Here is a 13,428-nt window from a genome sequence, read left to right as displayed (position 1 = left end):
GGGTTAAAATCCTTTTGATTGACGTTGTAGCCTCCGGTGCCCTGGGCTCAGGCGCGCGCCATTGGCCGCCAGACCTTGTGCCTGGCGGCCAATGGGGGGGCGCGGTCCACGAGCGGTGCCGCGTGTCTCCTCCTCCCATTGGCTGAAAGTTACTGTGGGAAAGAAAGTTTGGGAAGTTTCACACGAGCCGTTCGCGTGCAGTCCCAGATATATATAGAGGCCGCCAGGGCCTGGGGATCACACAGGATCCGGAGCTGGTGCTGATAACAGTGGAATCCCCCGTCTACCTCTCTCCTTGGTCCTGGAACAGCGCTACTGATCGCCAAGTAGCCACAAAATATTATTATAAACCCTCAGCACTTGCTCAGTAGGTTTGTGAAAGTCTCAAGTAAAAGAGACACAAAGAATTCTTTTTCGTGAAGAACTCCAAAAATAAAATTCTCTAGAGATTAAAAAAAAAAAAAAAAAAGGAAAATGCCAGCTGATATAATGGAGAAAAATTCCTCGTCCCCGGTGGCTGCTACCCCAGCCAGTGTCAACACGACACCGGATAAACCAAAGACAGCATCTGAGCACAGAAAGGTAAGGGCGGTACCTGTATCTCTCTGCAGCCCCTCAAGATTAAGTAGGGGTTGGGGGGGCTTCTTTCTGTGTTGAAACCCCGGGATGAAATGGCAGATCCCATGGGAACACAGAACTTTTTTTATTTATTTGCAGTCATCAAAGCCTATCATGGAGAAAAGACGAAGAGCAAGAATAAATGAAAGTCTGAGCCAGCTGAAAACACTGATTTTGGATGCTCTTAAGAAAGATGTAAGTGGGAAAATGTTGCTCTTTCCTTTACTGAGAAAGCAAACACTTTCTCAGCTACTAAGACTGAAACCCCCCGCCTGCGGGGTCTAGCACTCGCCGGTACTGCGTTCTCCTAGGCGGGAGGGCCCGGCCTTATTCGCTGGGGTCCAGAGATACGCTTGCGCTCCGTGGCCGGGAGGAGAGACCCGCAGCACTCTGAAGCAACTGACACGGGGTTCACTTTCTTTTCTTGCCTCCTCCTATGCAGAGCTCGCGGCATTCCAAGCTGGAGAAGGCGGACATTCTGGAAATGACAGTGAAGCACCTCCGGAACCTGCAGCGGGCGCAGATGACGGGTGAGGGCGGCTCGCCGCGTCCCCCTGTGCGGGCGTCCCGCTCGCCTCGCGGTGATTTCTTCCAGACTTCCGCCCGTGGTTGTGAGAGGCATTCAGCTACATTTTACTGCCTTGGCTCACTCTCGCGTTCCCACGGTCTGGGGCTTATTTATAGCCACAACTCCAAGTTGTTACTGTTCCGGAAAGGGAGGGAAAGAGGTTGCAGCCGCTAGGGTGGCGGGCGGCGGGTAGGGTCGAAAGGACTTAGGACTGTGGCGGTTTGGAACTGCGTGGAGCCTGGGGGTCACTGGTTTAGCACTCCCTCCCGTTGCAGAAGGGGAAATGAGGCTTGGATGATGAATTGGGAGGCATTGTCCAAAGTCACATCGCGCGCGGGGGTGGGGGTGACAGATCTGTGGCTGAGATAGGTTTAAATATAGCGACAGGGAATCGGGAAGGAGTGGCTCGGCTTTGGCAGCCACGCTAGTGTGTAGAGGTGGCTGGGGTTTTTTAAACCCATCCCACCCTCCCTGCCGGAGGCAGTTTTACGGGCCTATGGTCAGGGAGGCGCGCCACTGGGACCTCCCAGGGCGGAGGCAGTGGCCACGGGGCCAGCGCCGTTCGGTGACCCGTCTGTCTCCTTCTGGCCCGCAGCTGCGCTGAGCACAGACCCAAGCGTGCTGGGGAAGTACCGCGCTGGCTTCAGCGAGTGCATGAACGAGGTGACCCGCTTCCTGTCCACGTGCGAGGGCGTTAATACCGAGGTGCGCACTCGGCTGCTCGGCCACCTGGCCAACTGCATGACCCAGATCAATGCCATGACCTACCCCGGGCAGCCGCACCCCGCCTTGCAGGCGCCGCCGCCGCCCCCACCAGGACCCGGCGGCCCCCAGCACGCGCCGTTCGCGCCGCCGCCGCCGCTCGTGCCCATCCCCGGGGGCGCGGCGCCCCCTCCCGGCGGCGCGCCCTGCAAGCTGGGCAGCCAGGCTGGAGAGGCAGCTAAGGTGTTTGGAGGCTTCCAGGTGGTACCGGCTCCCGATGGCCAGTTTGCTTTCCTCATTCCCAACGGGGCCTTCGCGCACAGCGGCCCTGTCATCCCGGTCTACACCAGCAACAGCGGCACCTCCGTGGGTCCCAACGCAGTGTCACCTTCCAGCGGCCCCTCGCTTACGGCAGACTCCATGTGGAGGCCGTGGCGGAACTGAGGGGGCTCGAGGCCACCCCTCCTCCTAAACTCCCCAACCGACCTCTCTTCCCTCTGGACTGTAAACAGGAACTTGAATACTGGGAGAGAAAAGGACTTTTTTGATTAAGTGGTTACTTTGTGTTTTTTTAATTTCTAAAAAGTTACCTTTTGTAGAGAGAGCTGTATTAAGTGACTGACCATGCACTATATTTGTATATATTTTATATGTTCATATTGGATTGCGCCTTTGTATAAAAGCTCAGATGACATTTCGTTTTTTACACGAGATTTCTTTTTTATGTGATGCCAAAGATGTTTGAAAATGCTCTTAAAATATCTTCCTTTGGGGAAGTTTATTTGAGAAAATATAATAAAAGGAAAAAGTAAAGGCTTTTATGTCTTTCTTAGAACTGATTCTTCCAGGATATGTAAAAAGGCTCTTGGTAGAATTTGAATTACATGTAATTGGTCAATTCAAGAATTGACTCTTTTGTTATTAAAAGAACATTTTTAAAAATCCATCAAACCTTTCACCAATCCTCCGTGAACTAAAAAGACTAAATTCCATTTACTTTACAAGCAGCCATCTGGTAAGGTTTCCCTGATAAACTTGTGGTCAGTCTCTTAAAGGATTTCCAAAAAAATTGTTTTTAAGTTGCAGTCGGGTAAGTCTGTAGCCCTCGTTCTTCTACCTCCTCCTGAGGAAGACTGCACAGGACTAAATTCACCAAGTCAGTGGATCCAAACCTATTGCCCATTGCACGTTAAGGGTGGTTCCTGCAGCTCTCCTCTCCTAGGGTAGCTCACCGACATCCAAAGCAAAAACACTTCCAACTGCTGCGCCTCCTTCAAGAGTTGGGGTCTTCATTAATTAGCCAATCCTTTGGTTCAAATAAGACGTTCCCTAGCACCCAAAAGTTTGAAATGCCTCTCTGCACCCTCTTCAAGCAAGCTGAAAAGGTCAACAGATTCCTTCTGCCAAGGGACAGTTAGTTAGACTCCCAAGTGGAGGCTGAGCCCAGATGATTAACACCAGACATGTGTTTTTGATAAGTTTCTGTGCTTGGCTCTAATAGAGAAAGCATGTGGGAGCTGTGCTGGCAGGCACACAGGCCATCTTCCCCTTTTAATACAAACAGCAAGCGACCCCTTCGCTTGGTCATGCCCCATTTCCAGGCGAGATGTGGGCTCCAGATAGAAGCGAAAGGGTTGTCTCGGGTTTCAGCTCACATAACCCTCCTTAACAAGTCCTAACTCAAAGCGGACAGCTTTAAACTGTGCCAGGATCTGCAGGGAATTTCTTCCAAATCCCATCACAAAGGCTTGTCAGATTTTGTCAGATTTGGCCAGGTGTTTGACTGCATCCAGGTGTTGGGGAAATGAAAACCACGAGCCCTGCGAGACCAGACACATCAGCCGCGCTGTGGGTCTGGCGGGCGCGCCCTCCTCCCCCACCGCCGGCCAGTCCTCCTCCCCGCCCTGGCCCCTCCCGCCAGCCTCCTCTCACCCCCCTTTTCTTAGACCGGCTTCTGGGAGGAGAAGGATGAGGCGGGAGAGATCAATCTTTGAAGCTTTACTAACAAAGATAAAGCCAACGATTTTCTGTCTTGTTTCAAAAGCTTTACCTCTCCCCCGCCCTGCTCTGGCCTTTCCCACAGGCCAGTGTGGAGAGCGGCTCTATCACGGGAATGATCCAGGAGACAGTTTTCCACTCAAGCTACCTTCGGACCCAGCTGCCACCCCAGAGGGAGAGATTTAAAAGAGACCTTTTTGAATTTGTCTCCTTTTTGCCTTATTTTGTGTACAGGAAAGGTGTCCAACACACCTTCCGTCAAAGAAACACACACACACCCTTATTTTTCCACGTTTTCCCTCCTGTTGAAACAAACAAAATAACAATTGTTCCATTAAGACACCCAACTCAAGCACCAGTGTTTCATTTGGTAAACCTGTCCTCTGGCCCCACCAGCAGCCCTTAACTGTCCTGCTAGAAATAATCAGACCTCAATGTCTTATTTTTATACAAGGAATTCCTTCTACATTGATGTCTTTAAAATTCACAGGAAAAAAAAATCTCAACACGTTGAAAATTAAATGTCCCCATGTTGAAGGGGAACAATTTTAAAAGTGCATTTTTATTAATATCACCGAGAGTACATAGATATCTTCCTAGGGAGGGGGACTAAATCAAAGGAAAAATACACATTTGTGTTTTGTTTGGTTTTTATAATTGGTGATTTGAAAACAGCATGTTTTCCCCCCTGAAAGCTGGGTTTAGACTATTCGATGAGGATTTTTTCTGTTACAATAAGGGGAGAGGGTGGAAACCCCACTAGTCTCCAAACCGGAAAGGGCACTTTCCAGTTCTTGCTCCAGCTATGCCACCAAAGTCACTGTGTCACCTTGGATAAGTCATTTCCCTTCTCCGGGTCATTTCCAAGTCTGGAAGATGAATGGACTTATTTCTAAGACGCTGTACCCTCCTGCACTTCGGCTGTTTCTGGAGTAAGTAGCTGAGGGAGAGGCGAAACTTCAAAAACGACTTCAATGATGTTGCCTCCCTGGGGGTCCCTCAGGCCTGGCCTAATTATACGGCCTCGGGCACACCAGCAGCCCCTCTCGCCGGCCCCCGGCAGAGCTGATCGCTCCGGGAGATAAGGCACAGCTCCAACTGCGTCCGGATGCGGGCCGCGGGCCTCGGCTGCCGCGCGCATTAGCCTCTCAATGGAGCCCTTCCGGGGCCCCGGCCCCCCGCCGTCTCCAGCAGCATCCGGAGCGGGAAAGGCGCCGAACTGGAAGCGGGTGGGAGTGCTCCTGGGTCAACACGAGAGCCCTCTCCAAGCGCTGAAGCGCGACTCCGGAGGCTCGCCCCTCCTCGCGCCCCATCCCACCCCACGCGTTTCTGGAATGGGGACCCAGAGGTTTAGCTGGACCCCCTGGTCGTCACCACCGTCCCGGGAAACTGTCATTAAAGTCAATTAACTTTTCCCACACCCCTTGGCCGGTAACAACCCGCTCCTAGCTTCCTCCCCGGCTCCTAAGTGCAACCAGATGGGCGGACAGGCTGCCCCCGCCGCGCGCCCGCCGGGGCGGCCCGGGGGTTCCAGGGAGGCCGCCCGAGGCCCGCCGCCCGGGCGGGAGCGGGCCAGGGCGGCCACGTCGGGCAGCCCCGGCGGCCCTGCGGCCAAGGTGGTTTGCTTAGCAGGCCCGGCTGCTTTCTGGCAGGAAATGAATAGCTCCCAGATGAGCTCAGGCAACCTGAGAGGTCGTGAGAACGGCGCGAACCCCCGCCTGTGCAGCCGGCAGCCTGCCAGGCCGCGGGGGGAGCGGGCGGCGGCGGCGGCGGCGGGAGGCCGGGAGGCCCGGCGGGCGGGCGGGCGGCGGCGGGGAGAGGGGCGGGAGCCGCTGACACACGAGCCCGCGCCCGCTCCCGCTGACAGGCAGGCCGCCGCCCCCGCTTCCCCCGCCCCGGGCCCCAGCGCCTCCCAAGCAGCAGGCCCAAGCCGCAGAAAGGCGGCCGCGCGGCCCCGCCGGGCCTGGGGGTGGGGCCGCCTGCCAGTGTTTTTCCAGTTCCCCCGGTAGCTCCGGGCCGCATTTAGTAGCTGGGGAAACTGGGCCGAGGCCAGGGCCGGGGCACTAGAGGCCCTCGCGGCCCGCAGAGCCCTGCCAGGCGGCAGGCCACGCCGGGGCAGGAGTGGGCAGAGGGGCGGGGTGAGGCCATCGCAGCCCACAGAGCCTTCCCAAAAAAGACCTTGCCACCAGACAGCAACCCTGAACGCCTTTAAAAAAAAAAAATCTCATTTCTGAAAACCCGGAGCACCTACTGAGTGCTCAGCAGGCCCAAGAAGATAATACTAATTCCCACCAGCCTCCGCCCCACCGAGCTCTCTGTGTAGCTGGGGAGATCCACAAGCACCCTCGTGACTCATCCCAGGCTTGATGTGCTGAGTGCCAAAAGTGAAGTTTAAACAAAGGGCACCTAGAACAGAGAGATTAATTCTGCTGAGAGGAAACCAGGCCAGGGAGGTTTTTCAGAGTTGGCACTTGAAGCCAAGAGGTGAAAGATGAGTTCAGCAGGAAGGGTTAGGAGCAGAAGGGTGAGGGAAAACGCAGAGATGAACATATATACGTCCAGTTTGGGGAAATGTCAGTATGTTTACCATGGTGTGGTATCTAAGTTTTCAAATATACAAATTGGCTTAGAGGTCAAAAAAAAAAAAAAAAAAAAACAGGGATAAGCTCTGCCGCAGTGGTTGGCTCAAATGCAAAATAGCCCAGGGGTTAGAAGCACATGATCTGGCTCCTGGCGGCTTGGCTTAGGTTTTGAGCCCAAGGGAAATTACTGAACTCCCTGCCTCAATTTTGTAACTCTGTATCTCATTTGTAACTTAGGGCTTGTCAGGGTAGTGCTTCACAGGGTTGAGAGGATGAAATGAGTACATGCGCTTAAAGTATTCAGAACAGTGCTGTCAGCTCTTCGGATTCTTAAACAACCACAGTGAGGGACGTTCACCAGACAAGAAAGCCAATCCTGGTCTTTGCCCAGCGATGGCAGGATCTGCTTGTAATTGCACCAGGCCCTAGGTGAAAGGACCACTGCTTCGTCCTTAGTTCCTGAATTTCATGCATTCATTTGATAATTATTGAACCAGGCACTATGGGAATAAAGGGAGAAGAAAGGCATGGTCTCTGTAACTATAGAGCTATCTGGTAGGCAAGACAGTCAGCTTAAAAACAAGAACAACAACAAATTGCTGTGTTGAGTGCCATAAGGGAAGAGTCATGCACGGTAATGGTACAAAAGAATATTGTACGTCACAACAGGTAACTTTCTTGGTTCTCCCAATAATGATTAATCCTTGTGATCATTCATAGAAATTACTGGCATAGTAAATAACTAGTCAAATTCCACCTAAGAAAGGTGATTCCCAAATGGTTCATTTCAAGGGTAATCATTTTACAATACTAATATCTTCTGAATGAGCATAATTACCCAGATGTGTTCAAGAAACTGAACTGAGAATCAGGAAATCTGAGGCCTGATCCAGTTGGACTGCTACCTGTGAGATGCTGGCCAAGTCCCCTTACGTCTCTGGGCTTCGATCTCTGTGCCAGCACAATGAGAAAGTTAGACCAGGGAGCCTCTGAAGTGCTTTCAACTCCAGTCTGTGATTCCCTGTCCTCAGCGTGCTTCTGTGCACCTTTACAGTTAGACACATGCTCTGTGGCTCTAACAACCTATATCAGGCATATTTCAGACCTTACAGCCAAGGCCCTGGCAGGATTGTTACAGACAAGTATTTTCTTTTTTCTTTTCTTTTTTTTTTTTTTTTTTTTGAGATGGAGTCTCGCTCTGTCGCCCAGGCTGGAGTGCAGTGGTGCTATCTCAGCTCACTGCGAGCTCCGCCTCCTGGGTTCAAGCGATTCTCCTGCCTCAGCCTCCTGAGTAGCTGGGACTACAGGCGCCCACCACCACGCCCGGCTATTTTTTTTTTTTTTTTTTTGTATTTTCAGTAGTGACGGAGTTTCACCGTGTTAGCCAGGATGGTCTCGACCTCCTGACCTCATGATCTGCCCGCCTCGGCCTCCCCTCCCAAAGTGCTTCGATTACAGGCGTGAGCCACTGCACCCAGCGACAGACAAGTATTTTCATCTGCAGTTAAAGATGTGGGGATCGAGATCTGAAGGATGGGCATTGTAGTTCACTGTTACCAGAAAATAGCCCACATATTAGATTCCTGGAGACCTGCCATGTTAGTGAGAATCATAGCCACTGCAAAGCACATCGAAGGCAGACTGCATGTGCCAGGATTTGCTCACATATCTGCTACCGAGACCTTATCCTTTGCTGTGATATCAGAGCAGCAAGAGTTAGAAATACCACTTTCTCTCTTCATCCTAAAAAAATTCCCCCCCACCCCACCCTTTTCACTTGCTCACTTCTTTTCTGAAAAGAGAATGTGATCTGTTGGTTCTTGGGACTCTCTCCATTTAAGAAATATACTTCCCCAACTGGGCCAGGTGCAGTGGCTCACACCTGTAATCCCAGCACTTTCAGAGGCAAAGGCAGGAGACTGCTTGGAGCCTGGAGTTCAACATCAGTCTGGGCAACATAGTGAGACCCTCATCTCTATGGGGGGGAAAAAAAATATATATATATATATATATATTTCCCCATATATATATTTCCCCATACATATATATATATATATATATTTTTTTTTTTTCTCCAACTAGCTAAAGTTTTTCCAAAATAGTACATTTGCTGAATTAAATAAGCTAACTGGACTAGTCTGGTTAAAGAAGAATGTCAATCTGAATTACTGGAAAATCTGAGTTTTAAATATCTGTTAGGAAAATAGTAACTTCGTAAATACTTATACTGGGTCTGAATTCATAGCTTTCATAAAACTAATGCATTAAAGTCATTTAAAGAATGTGTTCTCTTATTAAGCAGGTTAAACGTGGCTCTGGCAATATTATTTATACTATAAATCTTCCTTAAAATAATCAAAGGAGCCAGAGTGCAGCCCAAGTAAATAATTGCAATCTAAATTAATAATAAGCCTTTACTGTAGCTATTCTTTCTATGTTCAGACATGTTCCCAATCCTAATTTGTCTTTAGTCAAGCAGGGATCAATATATTTTTTTCTTAGAAGTTCAAATATAACTTAATGATAGCCATGTTACTTAAGGAACCCTATTTGTTTCTTAAATATTTTGTTTTTCACAAATTTGATAGTTTTCATGTTCAACTAACTTTACTAGTTTTGTCATCAATGTGAGACATGAAATGTATAATTAGTTTACAAAAAATTCCAGCCTACAGAAAAACTATTGCAATTGACAAACACTACCCCAAACTTCATGTTTTCTGCACCATCGTCTTTTCCTCCTAGCTTTATGGTTATAACATTTGTCTCTGGTCGGGCGCAGTGGCTCACACCTGTAATCGCAGTGCTTTGGGAAGCCGAGGCGGGCAGATCACTTGAGGTCAGGAGCTGGAGATCAGCTTGGCCAAATACGGTGAAATCCCGTCTGTACCAAAAATACAAAAAATTAGCCAGGCATGGTGGCGTGCGCTTGTAATCCCAGCTACTCAGGAGGCTGAGGCAAGAGAATCTCTTGAACCCGGGAGATGAAGGTTGCAGTGAGCCGAGATCGTGCCACTGCACTCTAGCCTAGACGACAGCGAGACTCCATCTCAATAAATAAATAAATAAATAAAAATAAAATTTGTCCCTAAAACATCAAAATTTAAAACAAGAATATGATTGCTTAACAGGACCAGGAGAGAGCAAATGCAATGTGTCACCAGGTGAGGTGGCACACACTTGTAGTCCCAGCTACTGAAGAGACCGAGGGAGAGCATGACTTGAGCCCAGGAGTTCTGGGCTATGGGATGCTATGCCCATCACATGTTCGCACTAAGCTCAACATCTAAGTTCGCACTAAGCTCAATACTAAGTGACTTTCTGGGAGCAGGGTACCACCAAGTTGCCTAAGGAGGGGCAAACTGGCCCAGATTGGAAGCAGAACAGGTCAAAACTCCTGTGCTGATCAGTTGTGGGATTGCACCTGTGGACAGCCACTGCACTCCAGCCTGGGCAACATAGCAAGACCCTTTCTCTTAAAAAACAAAAATCTGCAGTGTGTCAAATCTGTTTCAGAGCAACTCCCATAAGGGACATTTAAGATGCATTAATAGCCACCAGAATTGTTTCCTGAGATAATACAAGGAAACATCTGGTATAAGTTTTTCACTTAACTTTTTCCCCGTTTTCACAGGTAAGTGTAAAAGTGCACTTCTTCATTTTAGTGAATATCCAATAAACATCTGGGGTAGGGATGGGATAGAAAACTTGAATGAGGCTTCTCACACCTCAGATTTGTAAAGAACAAATGCTCTCGAGGCACAAGTTATTCTTTCCTGTGTTCTGTTTCATAATTAAGACCATTTGACTATATTCATACAAATAGAATGTTGAAGGATCAGATAGGTATTTATCCTAAGACTCATTATTATTATTATTATTATTTTGAGATGGAGTTTCACTCTTGTTGCCCAGGCTTGAGTGCAGTGGCGCGATCTCAGCTCACTGCAACCTCTGCCTCCTGGGTTCAAGCAATTCTCCTGCCTCAGCCTCCCGAGTAGCTGGGATTACAAGCATGCGCCACCATGCCCGGTTATTTTGTATTTTTAGTAGAGATGAAGTTTTGCCATGTTGGTCAGGCTGGTCTTGAACTTTCGACCTCAGGTGATCTGCCCGCCTCAGCTTCCCAAAGTGCTGGGATTATAGGTGTGAGGCACCATGCCTGGCCTTACATTATTAATCATTATTATTATTACTTTATTAAGTAACTGTGGAATTGGCCATTCATACCTTTCAGGTGAGAACAAGTCTTCAAAAAAAATGATGAAAATAAAGACTTTTTTGTGGTATTTTTGGTTTTGTTTCCTTATTTTGGAGGCGGGGATGCCCAGGTTGAAGGCAGAGCACAATCACATAATTGTCTCAAGAGCTCTGGAGTTGCTTCAGTGTGTTTTGTAGTCTCTTTCCGGTTTCATTTTGAGTTCAGAACAGGGAGATTCCATCCAAAGAAGAGACATTTTGAGACAGTTTAAGGCCAGGAGCAATTCAAAACGGATAACTTCAAATGTTCTTGCCTCAAATATTCACACCGTTCCTGTATCAAAGACCTAAGCTATCATCACATTTACACATCTATACTGGTTTAGAAGTGTAAACTTCTAAAACTAGAAGTTTCATCTCAAGCAATCAATTGTCTTAGGATACAGCCATCAATTTCCAGCCGGAAGATGGGCTGAATTCAACTTAATTTTTTAAAAGCCCACTTTCCATGCTTGGCATACAACCTCCAGGCAGGGTCCGGGTCTCAGCTCAGTACTTACTTTCCTCTGAGGGGAGCCCCTCAGCATGTCCCTGCTCTCTGTGGCTACATGTTCCATTTTAAATAAACACCCCTTTACACGCAGCCCCTCTGTGAACCACTCACTTCCTGGTTTGCTTTTCCTTTGAGCCTAGCGGGTGGATGATGACGCTGAGTGCGGGTGACCAGGGAGCATGCGTGCCACGGGCTAGGGAGTGTGCCTCTGGACTGGGCATTCTCTGCCTCCGTATACCCTTGCCAAGCCATTGCTCCTCCTTCCTGAGATAACATCTGCCCTTGGTGCCATCCAGCACTCCCACTCTTTCGATTCCTAGTCTTCTTCTGACTTCTCCACTTAAGCTTGCCTCCCCCCACCCGGTTCCATCCCTTCCTCCTTTCTCAGGGTCTGTGCTCCGGATGCTATCCTTACTCTCTTCATCAAGGATGTGGCCCACAAAGCATCTGCTATTCCTAAATCTTCAACCTCCCTTACCATTTTGAGTTTTCCCCCTCAGCATATGAGCACATTTATTTCTTTACAGTCCTTAAGAGCCACGCTGCGACCTCTCTCCTCCCTTCTCACAGAGAATGCCTGGATTGTGCCCGTGGCCCACACCGCCCCACGACTCTCTCCTCCCCACCCTTGCAGCCATCCTCGCTCTGGGCCCTGCACTCTGCTACAGGCTCTGGCCTGGATGACTCAGGAAACAAACCAGACGGTCATTTTTCTGTCCTTTCCTTTGTCGGCATTACAACATTTGTAAAGTGTTGACCATGTTCAAACTCCATCCTTGAAATTCCCTCCTTCCTAAACCCCTGCAGCATCTCTTTCAGTACCCACTATGGGACTGTCTTCTTTTACCTTCTATCAGTATCTTTGTCCTCTTGTCACTCAGCCACCCATAGTAGTGGTGAGCATCTACATGCCCAAAGAAGACTACCCAATCTGGCATTTTCAACCCGTAGTTCTTTCCTGAGCTCTCAAGTCGCGGACTCAGCTGCACACGGGACATCTGCACATACATGGAAGTCGGCATGTCTTAAACTTGATTCCATGACCCCAGCCCTCATCCCTACAGAATGCCCCACCCCTATTTTCCTCGGCTCACCCTGTATCTCATCCCTGTATCTGTCTTATGAATCTCAACCCCATTCACTGCCTCGGTACAGAAGTTTAAAGCTTTTTACTTTCATCTTCCCCAGACTGATCTCCTCAACTCCGGTCTTGCCTCCCTGCTATCCGTTGGCCATGATCCAGTCCAAACAACCCTGTCTCTGTTAGAAGATGTCTCGGGGCTTCCTGCTGCCTTCATGACTGCAGAAACTAGCTTGCTTTGCTCCCGGCCAACTCGCCAGCCTCATTCCCTGCAAGCAGGCCTCATCCCCGCTCCTTCTCCCAACATGCAAAGCTGCCTCAGTGCCCAAGCCCTCCACGCTCTCTGTTTTCTGTCGCTTTGCAGTCTTTGTGCCAGTGCTGGAAGTTTCCCTCCCCCGCATCTCTACCCAGAGACCTCCTACCTCACGCGTCCTTCAAGACTTGGCTCAGTCTGCTTCGGGAAGCCCACCCTGTACAGTCCCGTGTTCTGACCCTTCCGCACCCCTCTCGCCCTCTCCCTGGGACATTGTTTGTTTGTTTGTTTGTTTTTTGAGAAACCCAGGCTTTCCTGCCTCAGCCTCCTGAGTAGCTGGGATTACAGGCATGCACCACCATGCCTGGCCAATTTTTTTTTTTTTTCTTTTTTTAGTAGAGACGGGGTTTCAACATGCTGGCCAGGTTGGTCTCAAATTCATGGCCTCAGGTGATCTGTCCTCCTCGGCCTCCTAAAATGCTGGGATTACAAGCATGAGCCACCACGCCCGGCCTCCCTGGGACATTTAACACAGCACTGCTGACATTGGACTGTAGTATAGGTTTGTCTGTCTCCCCAGCTCAGGCTATGCATGTTTTGGAGGCAAAAATGATGTATTTTTCTGTACCCCCGGCACCTGGCACAGTGGCTGGCATACAGAAGTCGTTCAGGAAGCTGTATGCTACCAGTGTAGTAAGAACGGTTGATACTTGAAGGTTCACAAAATGCTTCCACAAACACCATTTCTTTTGATCCCGAAAGCAATCCAGACAGGTAAGTATGGCTGGTGTTGTTACCCTTATATCAAATGTGGATATTTACGCTCGGAAAGTGTAGGTGAACTGGCCAAGGTGACAGCTAGGAGGTGACAGA

The 13,428-nt window shown here is 49.5% G+C and overlaps 1 protein-coding gene across 1 annotated transcript; it reads left to right on the top strand.

Annotated features, from left to right (window-relative positions):
- The first annotated feature begins 154 nt into the window (after positions 1–154).
- Positions 155–2,709, top strand: HES1 (hes family bHLH transcription factor 1). The gene is made up of 4 exons (XM_010373000.2): positions 155–582; positions 718–813; positions 1,061–1,148; positions 1,782–2,709. The coding sequence occupies exons 1-4, from the start codon at positions 475–477 to the stop codon at positions 2,330–2,332; spliced, it is 843 nt and encodes a 280-aa protein (XP_010371302.1). The 5' UTR covers positions 155–474; the 3' UTR covers positions 2,333–2,709.
- The last annotated feature ends 10,719 nt before the right edge of the window (positions 2,710–13,428 follow it).

The sequence above is a fragment of the Rhinopithecus roxellana genome, chromosome 1 (assembly GCF_007565055.1).
Source record: "Rhinopithecus roxellana isolate Shanxi Qingling chromosome 1, ASM756505v1, whole genome shotgun sequence".
Lineage (NCBI taxonomy): Eukaryota > Metazoa > Chordata > Mammalia > Primates > Cercopithecidae > Rhinopithecus > Rhinopithecus roxellana.
Note: the sequence above shows the minus strand (reverse complement) of the source record. Positions and strands in the feature narration are given on the sequence as shown.

What these genes read in the sequence shown, in the direction of transcription:
- HES1 (XM_010373000.2), top strand. Translation starts at nt 475, where the DNA reads ATGCCAGCTGATATAATGGAGAAAAATTCCTCGTCCCCGGTGGCTGCT. An exon ending in TGGATGCTCTTAAGAAAGAT is followed by an intron (nt 814 to 1,060) that starts GTAAGTGGGAAA and finishes CCTCCTATGCAG; the next exon opens with AGCTCGCGGCATTCCAAGCT. An exon ending in GCAGCGGGCGCAGATGACGG is followed by an intron (nt 1,149 to 1,781) that starts GTGAGGGCGGCT and finishes TCTGGCCCGCAG; the next exon opens with CTGCGCTGAGCACAGACCCA.